The sequence below is a fragment of the Sceloporus occidentalis genome, unplaced genomic scaffold (genome assembly GCF_023333645.1).
Source record: "Sceloporus occidentalis isolate IW3139 unplaced genomic scaffold, rSceOcc1.0.p SCAF_382, whole genome shotgun sequence".
In the NCBI taxonomy this organism is placed as follows: domain Eukaryota; kingdom Metazoa; phylum Chordata; class Lepidosauria; order Squamata; family Phrynosomatidae; genus Sceloporus; species Sceloporus occidentalis.
Window position 1 is genome coordinate 303,818 of NW_028317362.1, and position 27,311 is coordinate 331,128.

General features: G+C 48.0%; 1 protein-coding gene across 2 annotated transcripts; it reads left to right on the plus strand.

The window, feature by feature from the left end:
• The first annotated feature begins 8,522 nt into the window (after nt 1-8,522).
• On the plus strand, nt 8,523-17,098 carry LOC149273386 (ethanolamine kinase 1-like). Of its 2 annotated transcripts, XM_089506397.1 has the most exons (8): nt 8,523-8,669; nt 11,133-11,392; nt 12,011-12,151; nt 12,487-12,629; nt 15,831-15,914; nt 16,039-16,199; nt 16,631-16,704; nt 17,026-17,098. In XM_089506397.1, the coding sequence occupies exons 1-8, from the start codon at nt 8,523-8,525 to the stop codon at nt 17,096-17,098; spliced, it is 1,083 nt and encodes a 360-aa protein (XP_089362523.1). The 2 variants fall into 2 exon arrangements, with proteins under 2 accessions (XP_089362523.1, XP_089362524.1); XM_089506398.1 differs by lacking the exon at nt 12,011-12,151.
• The last annotated feature ends 10,213 nt before the right edge of the window (nt 17,099-27,311 follow it).

The following is a 27,311-nucleotide window of genomic DNA, read 5'->3' on the forward strand; positions in this document are numbered from 1 at the left end:
ATTATTATTATTAATATCCTTTATTTATTAAGCGTTACAATAGTTACAATAGAAATTAAAAGCAGGGGTGAGACGAGGGAGCAGGATTTAGGGGTAAGGGGTTTTGGATGCATGACATGCTCCGGCCGTGCATTTGGTATAAATGTCATCGTCTTGATTCAAATATTGATTAAAGTAGCACCATCATATACCACAGCGATGTACAGCGGAGAAATAGTCACAACGTATTATATAAAAATGGCCAACTGATATTTAGTGTTAATTTAGTGGTGAGCGAGGGTATATACAGATTGGGGGGGTCTATACTCTGCGGTATATGGGGTGTATACAGAGTGGGGGTCTATACCCTGCGGTATATGGGGTGAATACAGAGGCGGGTCTATAACCTGCGGTATATGGGGTGAATACAGAGGGGGGTCTATAACCTGCGGTATATGGGGTGTATACAGAGAGGGGGGTCTATACCCAGTAGAATATGGGGTGTATACAGAGGGGGGTGCCTATACCCAGTGGTATATGGGATGTATACTGAGAGGGGGGTCTATAACCTGCGGTATATGGGGTGTATACAGAGGGGGGTGCCTATACCCAGTGGTATATGGGATGTATACTGAGAGGTCTATACCCAGCGGTATATGAGCTGTATACAAAGAGGGGAGGTCTATACCCTGCGGTATATGGGGTGGATACAGAGCGGGAGGAGCATACCCAGCGGTATATAGGGGCGAGCCGTGTGCCTATAAGCCCCTCCTCCCGTGGGGTCACTCACAGTCCGTGGGCCCCGCTCCCCCGCATGGCCCCAGAACCCCCTGACACTCCTGTCCTTCTGTCGCGGCTTCCGCGTCTCTCTGGTCACGTGACGCAGAGCTCCACAGAGTACGGAAAGCGAGAGGGTCCGCGCGGCCTCGGGACGCCCAAGCCACAGCATAATACTGCGCAAGATCCATCGTGCTTAGCCAGCCATTGGCTGAATACATACCTGCCAACTGTCCTGAGGCTCATACTTCCCAGGGTTTAAAGAGGCTTATGCCATGTCATTATTGGCTGATAATGTCCTTAATAACTGTCTCTGCACAGCTAATAATATTATTATTAATATTCTTCATATAGCACCTGGAGGGTGCACAGCGCTGCGCATGTCAAACACAATGTGACAGAGACATAGGGCGCAGAGGGTCATGCGGGGGGGGGGCTAATAAACAGTGGGTTCTGACATGGTGGCAATTCCTCCCAGAGGTAGCAGTTTACGGGGTAGATGATTGAACCCCCGTCTGAAAAGCTGCCCGCGCATGCACAGTGCGGCAATTTATTGATGAGATAATACAGAAGTCAGGGTCCCAAATCAGTAGGATTTACCTCTGAAAATGGGGCTGTAGCCCGGCGTGCCGGGGCAAAACCGTGACTGAGCCCCAAACTCACGTAGTAACGCAGAGTATCAATTACCTCATTAGCCATTTATTAATCCCCCTTATATAGACGAAGGTGATTCCAACCACCCCCCACCCCGCTTTATTTCACCCCCAGCCCCCACCCAAACCTTAATGGCAGCCCTGCTAGGGCCACATACATGAACCAGCCCTGGAATATGTGTTTTTCAGTCTATGGCTTTACTGACCCGGCTCTGCTAAATTCTAGCGGATTCTCGCCAACAAACTCTTATTATACGGAGAACGATCAGGTTCTGGAACGAGATATTATATAAATGCCCCCCCCCCCCCCGCAGGGCACAGAAATGTCCCCAAAATAAACCAGATTGATTGGAAATGACACTTTCTGCCATATGAATGCCAGCGAGGAAGGGGCAGTTTGAATAGCGGCGCATTGTGCTCGGGAAAGGGTTAATCTCGCCGAGCTGGTGTCTGGCGTTGCACCTGCGCGGTTATTGTTCGCTCTTTAGAGGAAAAGTACTGTGTTGTTGCAGAGACAAGGAATGTCGGACCCCCAAATGCACGGGACACGATGGGTCTATAAACACGGCGCTGGCTTCCCACGGGCTCGGGGGGCCGACCCGTCCAAACAGGAGGTTTGGGGGACACGGAGAGAGATGGGAGGAATTCACATCATTCCCGGCCAAATGTCGCATAACTTCACCAGAATCAGTAAATCGAGTGAAAAACGGCAGAAAATCATGTCACTGGATTACAAAACATATTATTATTGTTAGTATTATTATAGGTTGTAGTAGTCATAATATTGTAATAATTACTAGTTTATTATTATTAGTAGCATTATTATTAGTATTATTTTTAGTTGTAGTAGTAAAGTATTCGTATCATTATTAGTGAGGATTATTACTAGTAGTAGTAATAGTATTATTATTAGTCGTTGTATAAGTAATAGTATTTTTATTATTAGTAGTAGTAGTATAATTAATCGTATTATTATAAATATTAGTAGTATTAGTATTTTTCTTATTATTAGTATTATTTTTAGTTGTAGTAGTAATAGTATTTTTCTTATTAATAGCAGTATAATTAATCATATTATTATTAGTATTGGTAGTATTATTATTGTTAGTAGTAGTATTTTTTTTAGTATTAGTTTAAGTTGAAGAATATTATTATATGAATATTGTTATTATTAGTATGATTATTAATACCGGCTAATAATCCAAACAAAGTTCTGAAAGCGAGAGATATTTTTGGTTAGAAAAACAGAGAAAACCTAATCCATTCCTGAACTAGGAGTAGCTTGGGGGTCCGCAGGGAGGGGTAATAGGGGAAATTTGAAGGTCCCCCTTAAATCCGAGACCCACTTCATTCATAATTCACTTTACTTATAAACATACCCCTCTGCCCCACCAGATTTGCTTAATGCCCCCTAGAAAAGCCCCCCCTCGGCTTACTAAAGCACCCCCAGACTCCCTGGTGTCTAGTGGGGCCAGCTTGCCACCGCCTGCGCAATGCGACTAGACAACCTCCGCTGCCGGCACTTCCGCCGGGGCTTCTATGGTGGAGCACCGGAAGGTCATGTCACGCTGCGCTGCGGGGGATCTGGATCCTAACCCCGTTGTGTACCCGCCGCCGGGATAAATGAAAAAAAAACACCCGCCCGCCGCTCAGAACTGCATGTCCCGGCCGTCGGGCGATACGAATTGCACATCCCTGCAATAAACCCCGAATATAGGAAGCACCCCCACTTTAAAGACATAAAGGGGGGGCCTATATTCAGGCATATACGGTATGTGTGTGTATATATGTGTGCATGTATATACTGTGTATATATATATATATATATAAGTATCTCACATATACGGCTGCTTTCAGTATAATTATACCCATTTTCTTTAATCCCCGTTCAGAAAATATATGGGGGTCTCGCAGCCTTGGCCTCCGCATGGATTGAAGGAGTGATTTTGGCGCAGGGAGAGCCGCGCATGGCCGGTGGCATTTATGTAAACACATTTATTTTGGATCTGGAACAGACTCAGGGTCAGCGTCTAAATCTTGTCTCCCAACATCACTGCCCTCTCCGCATGCGCCTGACACCAGCCCAAGGGGCACAGTTTGTACCCTTATCTGCCCGGGCTGATAAATTCACTTCCATCCTTGGTCCCCGAGTGGTATGGTGGGCAGCGAGGAGCCCGTGGGACCCCCCCGCGTCTGCCTGGACCATCTCCACCAAACTTGTTTTTGTGACCCTGAGTTTGATAAATCTCCTCGAAATCTTCTCCGGGACTCAGAAAATAAGTGGATTTGATTAAATATTAATGATTTCACTTTGTTGCGTAAGAAATCAAGTGGTAAAGTCCACGCGTTCCACGCCTGATTAAATATTTACGGGGCCGTGCGAGGCGATGCACGCTGTCGTTAGCTGCTCGGTTCACACACATTCCTAGTGTTATTAGTGGGTCCTTTCTAAACAATTAGTCACCATTCCCCGGGTGACGGAGTAACAGAGTAATACAGTAACTGAGTAATACAGTAACAGAGTTACAGAGTAATAGAGTAACAGAGTAACACAGTCACATAGTAATAGGGTAATAGAGTAACAGAGTAATAGAGTAACACAATAGCATAGTAACACAGTAATGGGGTAATACAGTAACTGAGTAATACAGTTACAGAGTAATAGAGTAACAGAGTAACACAGTCACATAGTAATAGGGTAATAGAGTAACAGAGTAATAGAGTAATAGCATAGCAATAGCATAGTAACACAGTAATGGGGTAATACAGTAACTGAGTAATACAGTAACAGAGTTACAGAGTAATAGAGTAACAGAGTAACACAATAGCATAGTAACACAGTCACATAGTAATAGGGTAATAGAGTAACAGAGTAATAGAGTAACACAATAGCATAGTAACACAGTAATGGGGTAATACAGTAACTGAGTAATACAGTAACAGAGTTATAGAGTAACAGAGTAACACAATAGCATAGTAACACAGTCACATAGTAATAGGGTAATAGAGTAACACAGTAACAGAGTAATAGAGTAACAGAGTAATACAGTAACAGAGTAATACAGTAACATAGTAACAGGGTGATAGAGTAACATATGAATACAGTAACAGAGTAATAAAGTAACAGAGTAATTTACACTGTCAAGTTCAACCCCTCAAAAGAAGGCAAAAAAACCCCAAACAAGTCTCCTTTTTATATAGAATTTTATATTTTTGTTGAACATAAAAAGCTAAAATATATCATCTATAAATATTAAATATATAATGAATAAATACAATAAAAATATATAATAAAAAATAAATAATAAAAAAAATGAAGATTAGGACCAGGATTTTTCTTACAAAAAGAGCTCAAAATCTCCTTTATATTTGGGGAAAATGTCCCAAAAAAGGCAACATTTAAGAGCAAATTGAGAAACAATCCTACAGCCACCGATTTGACAACGTGATGTTTTCCATCCTCCGGCCACCGTATGCACTTTACATTTCCGTGATGTCCCCCGTGCAAAAAACATGAAGGGATTCTGCCCCCATTTGCCCCTGCCCCCCCCCCATAAGATGTGTTCAGACCAATAGGATGTGATCTATTCACCCCAAGTCAGCTCCAGTGCTGTCTCAGAGAATGCTGCCGGAGGGGGTCTGTCGAGACCCCTGGGCACACTCGTGGAAATTGCTCCCATTAGTTTCAATGAGAGCGCTTTGCTACTACTGATTGGATGTTTCCAGCAGCCAATCAGTGACATGAAACTTTGGGACACGGACCAGGTAGGAAGCTGCAGCTTCTCCCCAAGGTAAGTAAAAACAAAGTAGCAGCGATCTCCACGATCCCGGAGGGGAAGGAGTCATTGTGGCCCCCGAAGCAGGGTTCTTGGGGTTTCTATGGATTGAACTCCGGTGATCTCGGCTCTCGCTGGCACAGAACGCTCGGGCCCTGATAACTAATCTGCCCCGAGCCGAGACGAGCGGGGTTATTTACATGAGGCACATATTTGCTCGGCACGGGGTCACGCCAATATTTGCCCTCCAGCCATTCAGTAGCCGACACCTGAGATGTGATTAATCGGCCAACGGAAAGCGTTAATGTTTAGCTGTTCTTATAGCAGACGGCCGTCTGGAGGCGTGTGAGCCTGTAAAGCAGCCGCCGGCGTCCACGTCTGTTAAGGGCTTTTTATATAAAAGCCACGATTTGCCCCATAAATAACAGAAAATGTAAAAATAAATGTTCTTTCATTAAACAGTTTTGAACTTTTCTTTAAATATTATTATTAACTTGTATAGCGCCATCATATTCCGTAGCGCTGCAGATTGTTGCTTTGGGACGTCTATAAAGCGGCGAGGCCCCTCGGCTTCTATATCGCATCATAAAAGATTATTGGAAATTGTTACATTTCCCCAGAATCGGTAAGAAAACGCTGGGTCCGGATTGGCCGCGTTCCTAGAATTGTCCATTAAGTGGCCTGTAATAATCCGCCGGGTGATACTGATAGTCGTCATGGTTACCTCATTTACCGGCTCCTAAAATAGCACAGAAATCATTGTAACCATGAAAAAAAAAACGAAGAAAGAAGGAAACATCCGCCGGATCTCGGAATCTTCCCTGTAATAACAGCAGCTGATTCGCGCGGCCTGTGGGGATAGAGGTGAAGCGACGCGTTATATACGGTATTACCCTGTATAAACCATTACACAAAACACGCTTCTTCACCTGGTCTGAGAACTTCCATCACGTAAAACACGCTGGCGATACCTTGTGGGGGTCAGACACATCGTTCCATTACATTACCGAGAGGGTGGTGGATAAGTGGAACAGCCTCCCAGCAGACGTGGTAGAGGGTAATACAGCGAGGGGATTAAACATGCATGGGATAGACATACGGCTCCTGAATCTAAGACGAGGCCAACGACTGATTAAGGTTCGAGTCGTTACAGCAGGAGAAACGGGCGACTATTTTCATGGTTTAGTGAATAAGCCCCTTTGGAGAAGCGGCGCGGCCGTAACGAACACGCCGCTCCCACGTTACAAACACAGCTTTAGAGAAGCGGGGATTCCGTTACGCGGTCACACCAAGGGTTAATAGACAGATACCCTCTTGTCCCATCACGCAGGTTAAAGGTCACTTTATCTCATCAAAGGGAAGTCATAAAAAAAGAGAGAAACTTTGTGTTTTGGACTTTCACGTGTATTCATGCGCAGAGTACATACCGGGGAAACCGATGACATCATCGTCAGACAAACGTTAACCCTTCAAGTAACCATCACACAGACCCTATCCCAGTGACCCATTAATGGCGGCAGCCGAATGGTTTTAATAACGAAATGGAAACTGTGACTTGTCAGGAGGTAGAGATCTTCTGAATGGAGTCACCTGTGTTCAAGCAGGGGGTAAAAACCCTGAGAATCTGCACATTCAGCCCGAGACTGGGGTAAAAACCCTGAGAATCTGCCCCTTCACCCCGAGACTGGGAACTGGAGTCTCCGATAAAGGTGAGAATGACCCCAGCATGTGCGGAGCTCTTTCCCACCCCGATCATTATTAATTGCCCCGTGACTCGGGTCTCAGTAAGGATTTTGTGTGCCATGTGACTGAGGATTTGATCGCAGTCCCGACGTTCAAATTATTCTGATACAGAGTCAGCTTTCCGGGCCTTTAACTCTTGTGATGCCAACAACCCCCGATCTGCCCCGGAGATGATTTAATCCTCTGAATTGTGCCTCCGGCCAGCGCGGTAAACTGGGAGACGGCTCCGGACACTCCCTGCTCCGAGCGGGCACTGCAGAGCGAATAAACACTCAGAGCGGGCACTGCAGAGTGAGCAAACACTCACAGCGGGCACTAGAGAGCGAGCAAACACTCAGAACAGGCACTAAAGAGCGTAAAAACACTCAGAGAGGGCACTACAGAGCGAGCAAACACTCAGAGAGGGCACTACAGAGTGAGCAAACACTCAGCGGAGGCGCTACAGAGACTACAGAGGGTAGAAACCCTTAGAGCTCACTCAGCATCACTGCCCATACTGGGGGCATGACGAGTGGTTTAGGGGTTATGACCGGCCCCGAGTCCCATGAGGCTGAGTGGCTCTGCACCCCCGGAGGCTGGCGTATAATGGGGAGGAGAGTATCTGTCCCCTCTTACTATGATGTCATACCCACACCACTGCCGGTGACTGCGCTTCCTGCCAGGGAGGCACCGAGCGCACACTCACGGGAGACACGATGCGAAAAACAGATTATAGTATTAGTGCCCCGCTGCTGGTGCCCGGATCCCCCGGCGTCTCCCATTCGGCTTCCCGTCAGGTAGCGGATTGCAGCGGATTTCTCCTGATGGTCATTATTACATGTTAGAAACAGACATTATTACATGTTAGTAACAGAGTTTATTACATGTTAGTAACAGAGATTATTACATGTTAGAAACAGACATTATTACATGTTAGTAACAGAGTTTATTACATGTTAGTAACAGAGATTATTACATGTTAGAAACAGACATTATTACATGTTAGTAACATATATTATTACATGTTGGCGAGACAGTATTACATGTTAGTGACAGAGATTATTACATGTTGCTGAGATACTATTACATGCTAGTGGCAGCCATTACATGTTAGTGACATACATGTTACTGGCAGCCATTACATGTTCCTTGGTCACAAATCGCATGCAGTCATGACATGTGTCTGCAGCTCTAGTACTCTCACTGACAGCTCCCGGTTGACGTCACTGCCCCGCCTGCGGTGACGTAAAGATCAGGCGACACGTAACGTCAGCGGTCGGAGGGGCGTTTCGAGGGAGTGTCTGGGCGTTTCGGAGGCGTGTCCGGTGTGGATGGGGCGTGCCGTAGGTGTGAAGGGACGTGTCGGGGGTGTGTCCGGGAGCCTGAGTGGAATTTTCCGAGTGAGCGGCTCATATACCGGGAGTGCGCGCGCGGAGCCGGCTGTGACAGACCCGAGAGCCTCCGTGGGTTGTGTTTCTGTGCGTTTGACCCTCAGTGAGCTATTCGCGCGGACTCGGTGTGTCCACTGTCACGCAGGACGTGTTCTCGCGCAGTTCTCCTCCTCCTTCTCCGTGTCCCCCGCTTCCTGTTCCCCAGGAGCCCCGCGGCCCCCGTAATGGCCAATTACATTCACTTACCGCCCGGAGCCCCCGAGGTGCCCCGATTGGACTTTACCGTGCTGGAGAGCGGGTACCGGGAGGGAGCGCTCAATCTGCTCAAGAAGCTCAGACCCGACTGGAGGCCCGAGGAGGTCACCACCCAGGTACCGGGCCAGGGAGGGGCCTCACTGGGAGGGGAAACGGGCAACTGAGGGATTACTGGAATGGAACGAGGGCCTTGGTGGCGGATAAATGAGGGGGGAGGTACTGGGTGAGAAATGGGGTATTGGGGTGGAGAATTACTGGGGGTTACTGAGGGGATGTTGGGGTTGAGGGGGTGACAGAAGAATCATGGCCATGGGGGGGGGGGGCTGTTGTAATTGCCGGAAGCTTCTCCACAGGCAGAGGTACCCCGGGGATGGCATCGTTACACGCGGGTTTATTCGGATATCTCAGATAAGGGCCGCTCGGAACGTGCCGGAAGAATCCATATTATCACCCCCTTTCTGTATAGGGCCGGACGCGGTGTCTGCGCGCGGTCAGGGCCCGGCACCGTCCGGCTAATCGCAGGGCTTGGCGGCTCTGCGGCTTTACTGTTACGGATCTTTCCAGCTTCTTAATGGAGTTTATTAACTAAATGGTGAGTCGTTGGCATCGAACGCTTGGCTTCATCACCCCATTAGCCAACAGGTCACCCACACACTCTCCTTGGTTACGCTGTCGCTGCCGACGGCCTGTGCGGGAAGCTGCAGCAGAACACGGCTACCAGGAGAGAGAATTGGTAGCCGCGCATCAACTGATGGCACTAAACCCAAATCCTCTAAACTCTCTACGCTTTACTGGTCCCGGTATAACGGGCCCACGGACTTCCACCAATCCCAAGCCTCTGAGCTTTCGTGGAGGGTGTTATTCCGGTGTTCTGCGTGTGATCCAGCCAGCGTGGGGTTAAACCTGCACACGCTGTGAACACGGAATGTATACGGAAGATGCGTGGTTGCGGCCCCCCTTCTGCCTTCGTGGTGCGGATCCTGTTTATATGGTCAATGTTGGAGGGCCCTGGGCCCCAGCCGTGTACTGCCCCTGTGCTGCCTATGGATGGGGGTTCAACTCTTACAGGAAGCCGGTTTTGTTGCCCTTTTGCCCCAGCACCCCATCGCCGTTTACCCCACAAGCTTGGAGGAGAATGAATGGAAACGTCCCGCAGGAAGCCGGCCAACTCCGGGCGCCCCGCCTGCTGTCTACGGCCCGGCGGCCATGTGTCCGGCAGAGGGCCCGACGGGGCTGCGATGGTGTGTGGCCCCTGGACGGTTCCTCAGCGCCCCAGGTGGGGCAGATGTCAGACTCTCCCTTTCCAACCTGGGCACTCTCCGGTTCCCACGGATGGGGTCTGCGCTCTCGTTTAACCCCTCTGCTCCCTGTTTGCTTTCAAAATACAAACACTGACTACGTCTGGGGTAAACACCCCCCCCCCCCCCCGTGTTTAGGTGGGATTAGCTTGCCTTTAGTGATTGGTTATCGGACGGGGGCCACATGCCAGGGGCCATATGTCGGCTCTGGGTTTATTTACCCCACGCGTTTGTTTGCTCAGTAAATATCCGCGTGTCCAGCGCATTTGATTACGTTCTTTTTCTGTCCCATTGATTTGCATGCGTGTGCTTACGTGTCCTACCCGTGGGGGGCCAGGAGGGCCTGTTTCAAACACGGGTTTAGGTTATCCATTAACCATTTCCGTGCCATCCGGGAAAGCGGCCACAGGAAACGCAGCTCAGTCCCTCCAATCGTCCGAGACTGTGGAGTCCTCCGCAGGGTAGCTTGTGAAATCCACCCCCGTCTTCACTTTGTGCCCCCATTTAGAGATGGGGTATAGCCTTTAACCCCTAGTGCTTGCCAGGAACCCCCCAGCCATGGTCATTTTTCTGGAGATTTCGGCGGAGGGCTCAGAATATATTGGGTGGGGGGCAAATCCTATTTGAAATGGGGCAGTAACTTTGTGTAAGGAGCGCTCAGCGTCTCGGAAGAGCTTAGCATGTAATTCGTTCCGTGACTCACGGGGAATGTTGGCTTTTCTGTAACGTGTGACTGAACAGCGCCCCCGTCTGATGAGTTTCATGCCCGTGGAATGAGTGGCGGAGGTCTCGGTTTCCTGGTTACGTCTCAATCCGTTTTTCTCTGACCGTCTCTTGACGTTTTTAATAGAAAGGCGCCCCCTCCCCCCGGTGTAAATACCGGATCCGCGACTTGGATATGCAGGGAGCTGGGCGAGAGACGAGCTTTGTGCTGCTGGTGGGGGGCTTGAGCGCTCGGGTGCTGCCAGGGGGGGGGGCTTCTGCGCTCCGTACTTGGGTGGTGGGCTTGTGCGCTCCCTACTGGCTCAAGAGGGGTAATGCAGTACCTGCCAATCCGGAGAACCGTTCTAGAAGCGAGCTTAGAACTTTCAGCTTTCTTCTGGTTCTGTAAGATGTTCCGTGGCTCGCGTTTCAGTGCCATCTTTATTTTTAGCAGATTGTTTGCCTGCTTCAGCATTTCCTAGAATGTATTTTATTTATGAAGCGTAGCACTCGGACTGTAAAACGTGTCGGTTAGAAGCGTTTGTGACGTTTTCTCACGTTTTCACCTTTTTTTCTTAGGTTTTTACGGACGGGATAACCAATAAGCTCGTCGGCTGCTACGTCGGCGACAGGATGGAGGATGTTGTCCTGGTGAGAATCTACGGCAATAAAACCGAGCTGCTGGTCGATCGGGACGAGGAGCTGAAGAGTTTCCGGGTGCTTCAGTCTCACGGCTGCGCCCCGCAGCTCTACTGCACCTTTAATAACGGCCTCTGCTACGAGTTCATGCAGGGAGCGGCGCTCGATCCCCAACACGTGTGTAACCCCACCATTTACAGGTACGTGACCCCTGGTGAGACGGCCCGACGCGTCACGTCGGGCTTTTATTTTCTACCGGGATGGGTCTGGGGGCCGCGGGACAGCGCCGGGGGTCTGGGGGCCAGCCGCAATAATAGTGATTAGTTTCCTCTCCCTGACATCGCCGCAGGGAGCGTCTCTGGTGGTCCCACAGACCCCTGCCAATGTAAGGGTGTATTCAGTGTCCTGACGGCTCAGTGTCTGGCCTGATCTCCTCTCAAGGTGGCGGCGTTAATGCAGCCAGTGCTTACACAGCGAAATCCCACGTAAGGAGCTTTCAGCCCGTGTTACGTGGCTCGTACTGAACCGGCAAACTCACCGGCAGCAACAGGACTGATCCCGCGCATCTCCCATCGTCTGACGCTCTGATTTGTGTAAATTGGGGGAGAACGTTTCTTTTTAAAGGTTCCTTCGCAGTTCCGCTTAGGGCTGTCGGTTTAGATGTAGCCGAGCAATGCGGTGGATGGTATGACAGGAAATGATGTCGTAGTACAGAGGAAGTCGATGTATATCATGTGTGTGTGATGGCCCATGACCCCTGCTTGTCCTGAAGTGACCCCTGATGTGGAATTTATATATTTGTCTTTTTCTCGTTTCAGACTCATCGCACGCCGGCTCGCCAAAATCCACGCCATCCATGCCCACAATGGCTGGATCCCCAAGTCCAACCTGTGGTTAAAGATGAAGAAGTACTTCTCTCTCATTCCAACGGAGTTTGAGGACCAGACCGTGAATGAGAGGTACGACTTCCCACCCGGGGGTAGACCCGCGTCCCAACGGCCCTCATCGTCGCTTAAATCCACGCATTTCTTTAAAAATTCACTTTTATAGACGCAAAGTTGCTGTGATGGAGCATTTAGGGCATTCAAGGGGCAGATCCATTCTGGTTTAGAGAAATATCACTGGCTTCTATCATTCTTACTCTTCTCTTTTTTTTTTTTTTTTTTTTTTTTTTTAACCCGCTGTGCTGTGTAAGCAGTTTTGTTTTGCTGCTGGAAACTAAAATATTTTGGGTTTTGGTTACAGAATATTTTATTATATATTTTATATATCGTTTTTAAACTGATCTCCCCAGGTTCTTGCGTGAGGTTCCCGGCCCCGATGTCCTCCAAGCAGAGATGTCCTGGCAGAAGAAAGTCCTCTCGAGCCTGGGGTCCCCCGTAGTGCTTTGTCACAACGACCTGCTGTGTAAGAACATCATCTACAATGAGAAGCGAGGTAAGTGTCCCCAGCCCCTCCGTAAGTACTTGCTTCGTTTAGTCTTTGTACATTTATTTTTTCTGGAGCTTGGTTTTAATCTTCACCCCGTTGATAAACAGCTAATTTTTCTGTCTGTGATATTTCCTTTGGTGAGTAGGGAAATAAAGCTTTACTGTTACTGCTGACACGTTTTTTTAATTCAGAGGATGAGTTTATTTTTAAATTAAAGTTGAATTACCGTATTTGCTCGATTTTTAAGACGAGTTTTTTTTCAGAGCAAGTTCTCTGAAAAATATCCCTCCTCTTATATCCGAGGCCGTCTTATAATCAGACCTCAAATAGAGGTCTGACTAAAAGATCCAGATCCCCCGCAGCGCTGCAGGGACCAGGATCCTCCTCTCTGGCAGCCGGTGGAGGTCTGTGCGATGTGTGCAGACAACCTCCGTTGCTTCCGCTGGGCTTCTATGACTGAGCACCAGAAGGTCACAGAAGTGCCGGCAGCAATGTCCTCCACCGGCTGCCCCCACTAGACACCAGGGTGTCTGAAGCATGGGGGGGGGGTTAAAAGTGGCATGGGGGGGTTAAAAGTGGCTTTCTGGAGGCAGAGTGGCATATAGGCGGTTAAAAGACATATTGCAGGCAGAGTGGCATATAAGGGGGTATAAGGCATATCTGGGGGCAGATGTGCATAACTGGGGGCAGGTTGGCAAATAAAAGGAAATAAACCAAAAAAAAAATAATTTTTCTCAATCATAGTTGTAAACTATTTTTTCATATTTAACACGAATTAATATTTACTGGTAAAACTTCTTCTATAGGGTTGTCTTTTATTCAGGCTTTTTTTCCTAAATTAATATTCAGATTTTGGGGGGTCGTCTTATAATTGAGCAAATACGGTGATTTACCGAATCCCTGGGATCTTTACTTTGATCTCTGTGGGGCTCTGAAAGTTTCTCCCGATCAATCTGTGGAGACTCCTGGCTGGGTAAATGCCCACATTGGGGTAAAATCTCTGCCCAGTCTAGTTTAACCCTTTATTACTTAGTAGGGTGATTTGGTCCTCTCCTGACTATTGCATTTAAAGTCCGCTAGTGCTGGAAACAGACCCCGTCCGTTAGTGTATTGCCCGGGATGACCCGCTGACCCCCTTTAGTGAATACACGCGGCCCCTTTGGGTGCTGCACCCACAGTGAGTTTATCCTGTGTTTTCTGACTGTATGCTGTGTAATAATGTGCAGTGTCCTGTAATCCACATCAGCGCTGTTTATAACGGGGAAGGAATCGCCTCGTGAGTTTAAAGTGAAACCTCGGCCCTCCTGCTGCTCGCTCGGACGGGTTTCCGAGCCCCGCATCCCACCCGTTTTCCTGTTTATGTAACGTCTCGCTGTGTTCCTGACCTTCGTCACTCGCAGATTTCACGCCTGGATCGTAACGCCGGTCCACGGCTCGCTGGCCTCTGTTACGGCTCATAAAGCCTAAAAAACACAAAACGAGACAATTTATTCATTTGTTTAGGAAAATAAACGGGAAAAGTTCCACCGCGGTGACTGCCGAGAGTCAGCGGAGGTTACAATGAAGCGTAGGTCGGATCTATATAAAGATTGTCAGCTCTGTAGAAGAACTGCCCCTTCCCTAAACTCCCCTCTTACCGATCCGCTTCCACAGAAGGGCAGTAACAACTTAATGGGGAGGAATAATCACGCGGGTCCATGAATGGGGCTCCCATAAGGCACATTCCTAATGCACATGTGTGGTTTATTTTAACGCGTAAACGCTGTTACGGGGGTTATTTTAGTTCATAGAGCCATTGGGTTTTGGAAACCGATCACATTTAGCCAATGCCCCCCAAAATAAGAGCTGAAACGTTCTGTCTTCCCCGATGGGACGCGTTGCGCTTAGATGGAAAGTGCCGGTTTCCCTTTAAACTCCCGACGCGATGCGATGGTTACGGCCATTTGTTTTGTACGTTTTAAGTTTTGCCAAATTCTCTTCGTCTGCTGCAGATTAGGTTTGCTGCCCCTGGCGGCAGCTCCATGCTTCTTACAGGCGCTGGCCGGAGGTTTATCGCTTCACGTGCTCACTTGCGCCTCCCGCAGGAGAGAACGCAGCCTGGTAACCGCCTCGTCACTCTTTACTGTTCCTTTCTGTATATATTTATAGATTTATACCGATAGAATGTATGTTCTGGTAGAGCGGCCGTGCGGAAACACGCGAGTTCTGCTGCAAACTCTGCCGGGCTTGACTGTGAATTTTAGAGACGGGGGTTACTTTGTAGCGTGAGGGGGAATTATCTGCACGTGGCGATAGTCTGCTCCAGAACGTCTCCTTCCCCGGAAGAACCTTCCGCTCCGAAACAAGAGTCCCGTTTAACCCTCTCACTTCCAGAGGAGCGCAGAACTTGTTTCTGCCCAGTCTGGCAACGCGAGGGTTAAGCGGTTCTGAAAGCAAATGCCGGTTCCTGAGCGCGCCGGGGTCCCGTCTGCCGGTTCCTGAGCACGCCGCTCAGACAGGGTCTCTTTTCTCCTCTTCTAGACAAATGAATCTGAAGAGATTAACTTGAACTTTCTGGGACCTGGGGCCTCATCTTTCTCATCTGTTAAAATTAAGGTGGTTAATTAGAGGACGTTGGAGGCCTTTTTTGGTCACTAAGTGGGGGGGGGGTCTTCATACTTTATTTATTAATATTATCTCTTAATATTACTTCTGTAGCGCCAGTAATTCTCGCAGCGCTTCTTACATTTATTCAGGGGGTCTGACGAGTCTAGAATTGACAGAAGAGGCGGCTTTGCTTACTTTACAGAATTATTGGGAATCGGGGTCTTTAAACTGCAGATTTTCACAAATAACCCAACGAACGTCTGCGACTCTGCGCTAAACCTGATCGGTATCCTGCCTCTTAAATTGCTCTAAAAAGCCCCCTTTTGGAGAGTCCTGGATACGAAGTGTGTATTTCCCCAAATTCTTTCTGCGTGTTCGCGTCCTCCTGTTTCTGTTTTTTGGGCCATTGGGTTAAATGCCCCGCGGGCACATGTTACCCCCTTAGGTAAATATTAAGCATTGCCGCCACCTACTGAGTCCCCTCCCCCGCAGTACATTTCAATGTAAAATTCACAGCCCTGCCCCCGCAGTCACGCGTGTAAATCTTAGGGCCGAGCAGTCGATGTCATTCTGTGTTTTGTCTTTACGAGGTTTGGTAACAAACTGTTCTGGTTATTTTAGGAGAGGTGCAGTTCATAGATTATGAATATTCTGGGTACAACTACCAGGCGTATGATATCGGGAACCACTTTAACGAGTTTGCAGGTACAGTAGCCGGCCTGGGGGGTGGGGGCCGCAGTGACCTGGATGGAGCCCGGTGTGGTTATGCTACATGTTACATGTTTTTATGTTGGACGGTAATATCGCTATATGTGTCTATATGGTACAGGAGTGAATGAAGTGGATTACAGTTTGTATCCGGATCGGAAGCTGCAGCTTCTCTGGCTGAGATCGTATCTGGAATCCTATAAAGAGTTTAAAGGGTTCAGCGCCGACGTCTCCGATAAGGAAGTAGAGATACTTTACGTGCAAGTGAATCAGTTTGCGCTGGTAAGGAGCCGACCCCCTGACTCCTGTATACTAGACGTGATGTAGATAGTTTCCCTGCACCCTGTATTAAGAGTAATGTACTACTCTGCATATAATGTTCCCCTGCACCCTGTATTAAGAGTAATGTACTACTCTGCATATAACGTTTCCCTGCACCCTGTATTAAGAGTAATGTACTACTCTGCATATAACGTTTCCCTGCACCCTGTATTAAGAGTAATGTACTACTCTGCATATAACGTTCCCCTGCACCCTGTATTAAGAGTAATGTACTACTCTGCATATAACGTTCCCCTGCACCCTGTATTAAGAGTAATGTACTACTCTGCATATAACGTTCCCCTGCACCCTGTATTAAGAGTAATGTACTACTCTGCATATAACATACCCTGCACCGTGTATGGATTAATAGACCGCTGTTTTTTTTCCAGGCTTCTCACTTCTTCTGGGGATTGTGGGCTTTGATTCAAGCAAAATATTCCAAGATTGACTTTGATTTCCTGGGGTAAGTGCCAAGCGGCGGACCCAGCGGGGTCACGGAGGCTCTGGGGGCAGCGTTTGGACACACGTGTGCTTTGTGCTGCATTGCGTGTGGTTTTGTACAGGACTAGTTGGCGGTTAAGATGCCGCGTTCCCTGCCGGTGGCCAGCGGCGCATGTTGGCTGCACCCGGCGCAGCTCGTTAGACACTTGCAGACAGCGCCGGTATTTTTGGGTGCAATAATCGCTTTATTTGCACAGAGACTCGTAGACGGCACTTTATGGTTTCATCGATCTGCTGCTTTAGTAACGGAAATTCATGTTTTTGTGTATTTTTCCCCCCTTAGCTACGCGATCGTCAGACTCGACCAATATTTCAAAATGAAGCCAGAGGTGACCTCGCTGACCCTTCCCGAATAAGAAGAAATTGGACGTTTCTTCATCAAATCGTTATTTTCTTTTCTTCAGAAGACCGTTTCGGGAACATGTTTTGTCTTCTTCTGGAAGGCCGAGGCCCCTTGGCGTTGTGCCTGTGCCTTTTATTGGCACCCAAAAGGTTAAATGCCTTGAAATTGAAACTAACAGGAAAAAAAAAAACCTCACTAATTTCTGCGTAACCCGTAACCTGACCTCCCCGGTCACCCGGCTGCTCATTGGCTGACATGTCCTCGTCACGGGGCATCCCCCCCCCCTCCATTTTGGCTCTTGGAAGCCCCCGCGTGACACTCTAAATGATTAAATGTGAATCTCTGCGCCCGGCACATCTGCCGGGGGTCCCGCGGGCCCCAGAACCACACTTATCATAGTAACTGGAAGTCTCCATACCTCATTGGATCGCTTGGTTCATGGTGGGCTGTGTTGGGGGGGCAAAGAGCTTGCTCCGTATTTACCCCGCTCACAACCCCCCCCCGCTCTCTGGGAAGTGCCCTACGGCCCCCGAACCATTGCCCTGAGTGTCGCATGCTCACATGTAGCACAGATGCAGGCACAGTTTCTATGTGCATGTAACATACCTGTTTAACCCTTTGATTGCCGGAGTGGTACGCTGTGGCCCTCGCTCCCGGCACCCTCCCCAGAGAGCCTCGCACTTCGTTCCGCGGGAAGCACTTTTACCGGGTTGGCTCCGGGCCGCGGCTGTAACTACTGTAAATGTTTTATTTTATTCTCCTGGCTGCTTCTCCCGCACGGCGCTGTCTCGTTCCTCCACACGCGTGACGCGCGTCTTCCCCATTCTATGCCGGGGCGCTCGGATGCGGATCTGCCCCTCGCTGGGGTAGTTGCTCGGAGGGACCACATTAGTTCCGTGGATCAGAGTGAACGGACACGTTTGGTTCCGCTGTGGCTGTGAAACAGCTTCTATACCATAGGTGTAAATATGATCCTTTGCGTGTTTTGTGACCGTGTAATGAACGCGTCACGTGCCTGAACCACGCAAACAGTTTGCACTCTTTGGAAAGCAGCGGTTTAGCCGCCGCCGCGTGTGACACGTGAACTGGTCTCCCCGCTGCTCTGTTTTATCCGTGTATCACGAACTTACATGTGTTTGAATTTGTTCTAAAAGAAAGGCGCGGAGTCTCTTCTGCGCCCACCGGACCCCTTGTCAGGGCCCCCCGGCCCCTCGTCTGTTCTGATTGGTGACGTTGTCGGCGCTAATTAACTCCGTGTGGTTTGCTGTGACTTTAGTCCCTTCCCGTTGCCTTGCGTGTAGTGGGAGACGCCGCAGTGGGTAACGCGGTGCGGACTGGATGCCTTTGTACATCATACATGTAGCATATTGTACATACGCGACCCGTGTAAATAACCGTTTGTAAATTATACATTATTCTGTTTCGTGTTACGATCTTTTTTTTTTTCTTTTCCTTTTTAACCCGGATTCTTAAAACGTGACGCTAATGAATTAAACAACTTCATTTGGTGTGTGAGGTCACGGCGCGGGGTCCGGCGCTTTCTCCTCCGTGTTAATCACACGTCTCGTTAAGTGCTTTACAGGTACTTTTTGCCGAGGTGACCCCTGCGGTGGAGCATTGACATCATGGTTCTTATTTTAGGGGCAGGCTGAGAGTGATGAGATTGGCTGCGCCACAGCAAGAACGCTGCAAGACTGTCAGCTCTTGTGCTGCCAAGCAGCTGTGTCCTCGCCTTCGGGAAAAACCACTAAACCCAAATAAAACGGACCCTTTACCCGTCTTACGGGGGGCCGCCTGTGTCTCGGATTTCATACGTAGATGTTAATGTTTCTGCGCTGGTGCCCTGACTCGCGCACGTACGCTCGTAATCCCCCCGGGGCGGAGCTGCCTCGCCGGGCCGTGCGTGGACTGAAGGCAGCTCCGGGTCCCTGCCGGTTCCGGGCCCTCCTGTGAAGTTGTTTATCGTTTTACTTTAATCTCGGAGGATCTGCTGCTTTTTAATGTTGATATTTTATGGAGGGATCTTTTTTTTTTTTTTTTTTTTTCTACAGCGATCATTTTACTTTGTGGCTTCTGCTCAGTTATTGGTGGAGTTTGCAGATTCAAAAAAGTTTTGGAAAGGAAGCCTGTGGGGGGCTGGGGGGGAGTAAGTGAGCAACTACCCCCCCCACATTCAATAATTACCCCCCCCCCCCCTTTTGTCTGTATCGGAGCCGTATAACAGGGGGCGTAATAATGCATCCGCTCCTTCCTGGTACATTTCATGGTGACGGAGAACACAATCCCCTCGCTTCCCACCCTGTATGTTCTCCTGCGCTGTGGAGGGTCTGGTAGCCGCTTCATGGCCAGGATGCAGCATTATTTATACATTTTATATATATTTAATCTATATATAATGCTGATCATTGCAGCCAATGACTGGATAAAAAAGCAGCTAAAAAGGGGGGTGGGATTTAAACTATTTAAAATAAACGGGTTCTTTAGTGTTTACAATCACACCCATAGTCTGAATGTTTACAGCCCCTGTTCCTCACCTTGCGGTACCTTCCCTGGGCATCTTTTGACAGACCCCTTAGGAATGGACAGACCCCCCACCGGTGGTCCCCGAGGACGTGTCTCTATGGGAAGGGCCCTCGGATCCCGCGGGTCCAGATGTCTCGATATGTTTAATGTGAATACCGACCAAAGACCCCAATGAGGCCGTTAAGCTGTGTCTGTGGATCTGATTGAGAATGAAATGGTTTTTAAAGATGGCGTTCAGGCTTTTAAATCTGTAGCTTGTGGCCCCCTGGACAGGACCCGCCGGTCAGCCCGTAGGGATTTTAGCTGGAGCGTTAGGGACGCGGCTCTGATTGCTGCGCCGCCCTCGCCTGAGCTACGGTCAGGTTCTGCTCCCGGCGAGGCGGCGGTTACTGGATTCATATAAAAATGTCTTGTGGTCCGAGAGGCCCTTCCAAGGTCGGCTGGATGTGGCCCTCGCTGCACACGCTGACCTTACGCTGCTCCACGGTCCCTCGCGATGACCCCCAAAATCTGGATGAATTCTGTGTTTTGTCCACATGGGCCACGGGGGCCGCACCGCCTCTCTACTGTACATTAGTGGCTGCTAATTATCTAATTCATTGTTGGTGGTTTGGGGTGATTTACGGGGACCGATGACCTTCAGCCATTTCTGTTCATTGAATGAAGGAATAAAAACTAAAGACCTGAATCTGTAAATATTTTGGGACTAATAAAGTGTTGTTAATGCTCCGAGTGTCCGTGTTCTCAATGCTCATCACTCACAGCTTCCGGGACGAGTCCCTTATCCGCTAAACACAGAAATTCATGATGGGGGAAAAAAAAAAAAGATGCAGACCGTGACGTTCATTGATGTTGAAAAAGGTCTAAAATCTGGCTGCATTCTGTGCCGTCTCCGTTGTACAGCGTTGCTGAATATGAAGGCGATACATAAATCAATAACACATTGTACAGCGCTGCGGAATATGGCGGCTATATAAATAACGTCTTGTACAACGCTGCGGAGTACGACAATAATAACACATTGCACAGGTGCGTGTAAGGGCAGTGTATATGCAGTTTATGGATAGGTGTTTGTAAGGGCAGTGTGTGTTTGTGTTTATGGGCAGGTGTGTGTGTGAAGGCAGTGTATGTGTGTGTTTATGGGCAGGTGTGTGTAAAGGCTGTGTATGTGTGTGTTTTATGGGCAGGTGTGTGTAAAGGCTGTGTATGTGTGTGTTTATGGGCAGGTGTGTGTAAAGGCTGTGTATGTGTGTGTTTATGGGCAGGTGTGTGTAAGGGTCCTGGGAGGGAGGCTAACTAGCCTTTAATTTAAAAAAAAAAAAAAAATCTCTGCTGCTGTGGACTACTCTTACAATGATGCTCAGTCAACATTATGGCGGACACCTGGCAGCCTGAGAATCATGGGAATTGTAGTTCACAGCTAGCATCTGCAGCTTTACTGTTGACTGCACTTCCCATGACGCTCAGGCAGCATCATGTAAGCAGTCTGTCTGGCTGAGCCTCATGGGAATTTGATGTGTTCTTTATATTTAATATGCATGACTGTGCTGACAGAAGCGAAGCGTGTTTTAAGTAGCGCTGCGAGCGCGGCGTTCTAAAGTGCAAGCGCTTGTATCGCTAATTTCCGCGATTAACAAAAAAAAAAAAAAAAAGTGTCCTTCGTATTTTGAAATGTTGGGAGGTTCGTGAACGCTCCTGAGTGACCAATCAGCTGCTGAGAGGAGGAACCCAAATCATTTTAAAAACAGCCCCCCGTTATTCATTATAATCACTAAATGCAGCAAAAAGCGTTACTTTTATTACTCAAGTATTTCTTTCTTTGCAGAATAGTTTTTCTAAGAGTCATTTCAAGGACTCCGCCCGCGGCCCCCGCGGCCCCCGCAGCCTGGCGCGCTCCTGTGCTGTATGTTAGGGAAGTTCAGGAAAGCGTGAACGGCTGGCTGCCAAGCTCTGTATTTGCGCGGATCTTAATGTGGCGGAACTGCTAAGGAGTGCGACAGCCAAAGACTCGTTAACTGCGAGACGAGAGCCTCGACTAACGAGCGCCATTAATCCTCATAAATAACATCCGCCCCTCTGATTTATCTATACATTATACAGGGGCCGGTCACTGATTTATCTATACATTACACAGGGGGCCGGGTCACTGATTTATCTATACATTATGCAGGGGGCTGGCTCACTGATTTATCTATACATTATACAGGGGGCCGTTCACTGATTTATCTATACATTATACAGGGGCCGGTCACTGATTTATCTATACATTACACAGGGGCCGGTCACTGATTTATCTATACATTATGCAGGGGGCCGGCTCACTGATTTATCTATACATTATACAGGGGGCCGGTCACTGATTTATCTATACATTTTACAGGGGCCGGCTCGCTGATTTATCTATACATTATACAGGGGGCCGGTCACTGATTTATCTATACATTATGCAGGGGGCCGGCTCACTGATTTATCTATACATTATACAGGGGGCCGGTCACTGATTTATCTATACATTATACAGGGGGCCGGTCACTGATTTATACATTATACAGAGGCCGGTCACTGATTTATGTATACATTATACAGGGGGCCGACTCGCTGATTTATCTATACATTATACAGGGGCTGGTCACTGATTTAACTATACATTATACAGGGGCCAACTCGCTGATTTATCTATACATTATACAGGGGCCGGTCACTGATTTATCTATACATTATACAGGGCCGGCAGGTGCTGTAAGACGTGGCTCCTGTAAATGCCCCGGCTGTTGCACCCATTTGGAGGCGCTTCTCTGTGAAACATCCCCGTGAGGGGCAGCCGACGTCAGAAACCCGCAGCTAATGCTATGTGACTGGCAGCTGTCGCCGCTCGTCCATCACGTGTCACGGCCGTGTCTATAGCGGGGTGTCTGCCAGCCACGCGATCCCCCGTTTATTGCCACCGAGTATCCGCGCCTGTAATTGGCACCTGTGGGGCACATGAGTCCGAAATGAAATCGGATGATTGCGGCTCTCGGTCGCCCTGCCAGGCGTGGCCCCCCTGGCCCCCGTCAGCGGAGATTGATGGGCAGGGATTGCGACGCGGCTCCAAGTCGTGGGTCAGATTATGATTAATCAGCGTAGGAGCCTCAACCTGCGCCGCCGAACGCACGCAAAATCTGATCCGTCGCCACAGAAACGCCATTTACAGAAACAAATTCATCAGAAACATTTTTAAACTGAATGAAGAGAAGAACGAGAGCAAAGATGGAGTCACACAACTTACATACACATTACATACATTTTACATACCTATTACATACATATTGAATACATGTTACAGACATATTACATACATGTTACATACATATTATATACATATTATATACATGTTACATACATATTATATACATGTTACGTGCATATTACATACATGTTACATACATATTATATACATGTTACATGTATGTTACATGCATGTTACAAACTGAACCTCCGCTCACATATAATGCCAGCTTATACAACGCAGTGTAACACAGTTACAGTTACCGATTCGTTACACACCACACTGAGTTGATACTTTATGGCGATGCTAATGAAGTCCGTCCCTCCATAGACTTTCATTAGTCAGAGAGTCCGACTGGGTGATTTAGAGTAATTCTGTTGTTCCCCACAGGCAGTATGATAAGGAGTCGGGGGGGTTAGTAGATCGGGGATCAGATAACAGAGCGAGAATCATACAAACGGCTGATATGGAGCTGCCTGAAAACTTTATATTATGGGGTAAAAAAGAGAAAACAGAGCGATATTTATGAAAACTTATTTTTATTCTGATACGGGGAATAAAAAGGTTTGAGGCATTTTCTCCTTTAAGTTCTACTAACTGTTACTCAGTTTAGAAAACCACTTAAAAAGACTATTTCTCCCCCAAAACCCACCCGTCCGTCTCAGTGACTCCGGAGACCGTGACGGTTCCGGCTTCCTAATAACATTTGGAAAGTTGCGGCTATAAAATGCGTTTCCGCTCCGCATCGATCAATTCTGTTTTTCACCTGCATGCAGATCAAACCTGCCAACAAAAAAAGGCAAACTGAGTCATTTTCAATCAAAATGGAAACAGGTGACCCCCTTCAGCGAGGACCTATTGTTCCTGGAACGCGTTGGGCCGCGCATGTCTCCGGGTTTCACGCTCCGGCCGGTCTTCGGATATTTCTCAGACTGCCTGCCAGTCATAAAAAAATACAAACAAAGAAGCTGTTTGTAAATCCTCGGAATAAAATCGTCTGGAATGGAGGACGGCGGATTTACCGGGAAATTAGAACCTGAAACCATCTGCGTGTGGAATGTGTCAGGGCCGCGGCTACCCTGTAACATGTTACGTGTGACTCGCTGACGATGTATTACCCAAAAAGCCCCAAAACTGGAACCGTAACTGTAGCATGTGGGATGTATAGGACGATGCTTCAGTACTCGGACCCTAAATGTGAGTACTGCTCCAGTACTCGGACCCTAAATGTGAGTCCTGCTCCAGTACTAGGACCCAAGATGTGAGTCCTGCACCAGTACTTGGACCCAAGATGTAAGTCCTGCTCCAGTACTCGGACCCTAAATGTGAGTCCTGCTCCAGTACTCCGACCCTAAATGTGAGTCCTGCTCTAGTACTCGGACCCTAAATGTGAGTCCTGCTCCAGTATCCCTGCTCACGCGCTATCAGTGTGGAGCTGTCCAAGGTATCAGCCCGAGGGATTCCCGTCTAGCTCTTGCGCGGTTCGTGGATTGCCTTCGCATTTCATCCGCCAACAGCCGGTGGTAACAAAAGAATTGAATGAAACCAGGAGCTTTGTAACGAGGAGGCCGCGGCTCGAGCCGAAGGATCTCACTGCCGAGGAACTCATCGCTGGGTCAGAGAGCTCATTCGTCTTGATTAGCGATGCCAACCTAATTAGTTGTGGAGGGAGCGGTAATTAGCCGGAGTCTCCCCATTAATCATCCCGTTGTACGGCCGACTGTTTTTATCTGATAAATGGGACGCGGTTAGGTGTGCGCGGGAATTCTCCATCCGCAGCTTGTTGCGTGGAAATTAAGATTTTTTGTGTAATTTAACCCTTCAATTGTGGATTTGTTAGAAGAACGTAGGGTGCGAAATGCGTGTGGGGGGGCATCTAGTCTGCCTATTTTACCTGCACACAAACCAGGTGTAAGAGACAAATGAATTTCATGTTCATGAGTCTGATATATTATGTACAGCGCTGTGGAATATGATGGTGCTATAGAAATCTAATAATAACAGGGTACCTGCAATCCCACATGTGGCCACTGGGTGGCAGCCTCAATGGTTTCAAATACTTTTTCTTCTTTTGCCCCATTCTTTTGCTGTAACTTTCACTGAATGCCCCAGCGGCTCTGTTTCTGCCCCTACATATACAGTAATTCTTTGCCGTCTGGATGTATTTTATCTACTGATCTCTCTCCATTGCCATCAAATCACCCTCAGCTAAGCAGCTCCTCTCCTTCTGTCTCATTCACCTCCTAATAGATTGTAAGCTCCCTGAGCAGGGCCCTTCTCGCTTTCTATAGCGGTATGTGGTACATTGTTAATTTTGTATATTCTCACTTTAAATCTTATGGTTATTTTTCACTCTTCCCCTATTGTAATAGCGCTAGAGTATCTGCTGGCGCTATATACATCCATGTAATGTGGTTTTAAGTGTACTATTGCACCACCATTCACAAGCGTCTATACACTTCAGTACGCGATATTTTATTATTATTAATATTATTAATAAATTTAGACCATTTCAGTTTCTAATCAATACATGTTTTTGAAACCATAGTATATTTCTTTTAATGATAATTTTGTGGGCTATTAATTAATTGTTTTTTTTAATTTTTAATTATCCGGACACGTAGAATCCCCCCCGAGAGGGCTACAGGGGAGAGCAGAAAATGTGAAGTGAGATTCCAACTCAGTAAAGCAATGGATTTGTCACCCATACAAATGATGACCCCAGTATCACTCCCATCACTCCCATTCCCCGTGTTAGAGGTTCTGCATCCTCAGTGGAGAGAGAATCAGTCTGGATTATTCCGCTTGCGCTCCCCCTTCTCACCACTAGATGTCACCGATAACCCGAGGCAAGTGAAGAGCGTCCCGGGGGTAACGTGTCCTCGACTTAATGAAATGGATGTGACGGGTTTATTCTGATAAATTATAGGAGTGGGACACTTACTCCTGAGTGTGCGCTCTATAAATTATCATCGATTCCGACATTATTTATAACATCCTAGCGTTTTATTCTGCCTCGGTTTCCTGCGCGTTCGATGCCAGCCTTAAATCCCTGAAAATGCACACGCAAAAAATTACAAAAATGAGTGCCCAGGGACTACTGACTGGGGCACTTGGGGGCATTTCGCACCCCGAGGTATTCTGATTGTGCCCCCGACAACGGAGCATGAAGATAATAAAAGATTAAATGGGCTTCTGCTACAATGTTTTTCCAGATCATGTTGTCATCATACAGTTTGTGGAGGTCCCGGGGCCATGAGGCTGCCCCCCGGACCCCGTCCTGCTGATCTTAAACTGATAATCTGTTCAGTGACAGCCTGGCAAGGGTTACAGATGAAAGACATCGGCGTCTTTTGCCTATAAGCCACCTAGAAACAGCTTCCTCCAGCTGGGATCAGACGGAACGTTCCGATACAGATACATTGTTACAAAGTCTTCTTTTGGGTCAGTTTCTGAAGTTATTGGTGATAAGTGAGAAAAGTTATTTATTATACATAAGGAAGCCACGTGTTGCGTATGGACAGGATCCCGGCCTGAGCCTTTCACCCCTTTCCTATGATTTGCTAGCTCTGGAGGGTCTGGTTATTTGGGGTCAGCGCCGCAGACGCCCCGCACAGGGGTCCTTTGTTCTGGAATCCATGTTCATAAACACGCGTGAAACATGTATCTGCCCCGTGAAGCACAGAGAACAGGTTTTGTTGGTTACAGGAGAAATCCGCCGCCGAGGGGCAGAGAGCGGAGTGATAAGTCACAGGATCGACCCCAAAATCTGCCAAGTCAAAGGAGGAGAAATATCAGAATAATCAGAATCTAAACTCTAACACGAGAGGATCAGAGGCTGAGAATGAATGGAAGGAAGTTTTACTTTACTGAGAGGGTGGTTGACAAGGAATAGTCTCTCAGCAGAAGTGGTAGAGGGTAATACAGTGAGGGTATTAAACATGCATGGGATAGACATACGGCTCCTAAATCTAAGACAAGACCAACGACTGATTAAGGTTTGAGTCTTTGCAGCGGGAGAAACTGGCAACTAGACAGGGGCCAACGGGGGCCGATCTGCCTGCAAAGTATGAGGAAATACATTTATCACAGCAATCGCCGGGTCTGTGTATAGCTGCTTGTCCGTTGATACATTGTTAATACAGAGAAAGGCGTTTATTAAACAAATGCAGTTTAGTGAATAAACCCCCAAAGTACTAGGTCCCCCCCCGAGTGAATCCAGTCTGTATCTAAGTAACAAAACGATCGCATTTATTGCACGGAATAAACCCGGCTATTCTTCTGCTGTCTCTTTAATCATCAGAACTGCTGCTCCTTTCTGGCTGCGGAGACTTCTCTCTGCGCCTCGCTGACCGGGACCGGCGCGTTCCTCTGATTGCCGAGCTTTGCAGCGGGATTTTGGCAGAGGGAACGTTGAGCGTCTCTGTACCCTTCA